The sequence below is a fragment of the Eurypyga helias genome, unplaced genomic scaffold (genome assembly GCF_000690775.1).
Source record: "Eurypyga helias isolate BGI_N326 unplaced genomic scaffold, ASM69077v1 scaffold30194, whole genome shotgun sequence".
Classification (NCBI taxonomy): Eukaryota; Metazoa; Chordata; class Aves; order Eurypygiformes; family Eurypygidae; genus Eurypyga; species Eurypyga helias.
Genome location: NW_010248611.1, coordinates 3204 through 4175, shown reverse-complemented (window position 1 = coordinate 4175; position 972 = coordinate 3204). Strand labels below are relative to the sequence as shown.

Sequence of the window (972 nt, the reverse complement as noted above, 5' to 3'; positions counted from 1 at the left end):
GAAGGCGGCGAAGGCCGAGGAGGCCGCGGAGGAGGTCGGTGCGGTGCGCCCGCTGTCGCTCGGGCGATGTGTGGGGCAGCCGAGATAAGCCGGGCTGCGAAAGGCTGGTTACAGCAAAGACTGGTGTTGGGGCCATGTCTCAACCTCACGCAGCCTCTGTAGCTGGCGTGAGGGGCCCTGTGCGTCCCCCCAAAGCCTGGCTTTGCTGACAGCCACACCAGTGCTGCTGCGCTTCCCCCCGCCGTCCCGGCACCGCAGTAACGCACAGACGCCTGAAAACGTGCCGTTCGCTAACGCGTCTGAACGCGGTGCCCTAACGGGGTGCTCGGTCTCGGCTGCGGTTGGTCTGAGGCTCGTTAATGCAGCAGCCCTCACTCTGCTGCTTACAAACCTAGGGGCCACCCAAGTACACAAAATCCATTTTGAAGAAGGGCGATAAAACCAACTTCCCGAAGAAAGGCGACACTGTCCATTGCTGGTACACGGGAAAACTGCAGGACGGAACAGTCTTCGATACCAACATCCAAACAAGTAAGGTCCCGCGCGTACCGTTCAGCTCCTGGCGCAGGTGCATGCCGAGGACACGGGCTGGAACCACCCAGCAGCCCTGGGCAGGCGTTGGCTTCTGGACGGTGTGCGCGGGGAGCCCTGACAGACAGCTGCTGGTGTTGAGCTGGCTGGGAGCGTCCCTGCAGTCTGCTCCTGGAGGCTGATTTTCCATGAGGGAATGCAGGGCAGTATTTTAGGACTGGCTGGTGTAAAGTTACACTGCTGCATCTTGCCAGACCTCATGTGTGGCATTCTCCAGGCCACAGATACTGTGAAATGCAGGGGTTTAATCGGTACTGGAACTCCAGAGGAAGGGCAGTTCCTGCTCGGGGAGCTTCCCTGGTCTGGGAACCCAGCACCAACAGCGGAGCTAACTTCCCTAAATAGTCACCCCTCGGTGTGCTGCTGCCATAGACGGGAGGC

The 972-nt window shown here is 60.3% G+C and overlaps 1 protein-coding gene across 1 annotated transcript in view; it reads left to right on the top strand.

Annotated features, from left to right (window-relative positions):
* Positions 1–4: 4 nt before the first annotated feature.
* The window catches only part of FKBP3 (FK506 binding protein 3, 25kDa), a gene marked incomplete at both ends in the record, with an annotated part of 3811 nt that continues 2843 nt past the window's right edge, over positions 5–972 (top strand). Inside the window, 2 exons of the mRNA XM_010151124.1 lie at positions 5–34; positions 396–531. Of these exons, the coding sequence (XP_010149426.1) occupies positions 5–34; positions 396–531 (166 nt within the window). The remainder of the gene's footprint in view (positions 35–395; positions 532–972) is intronic.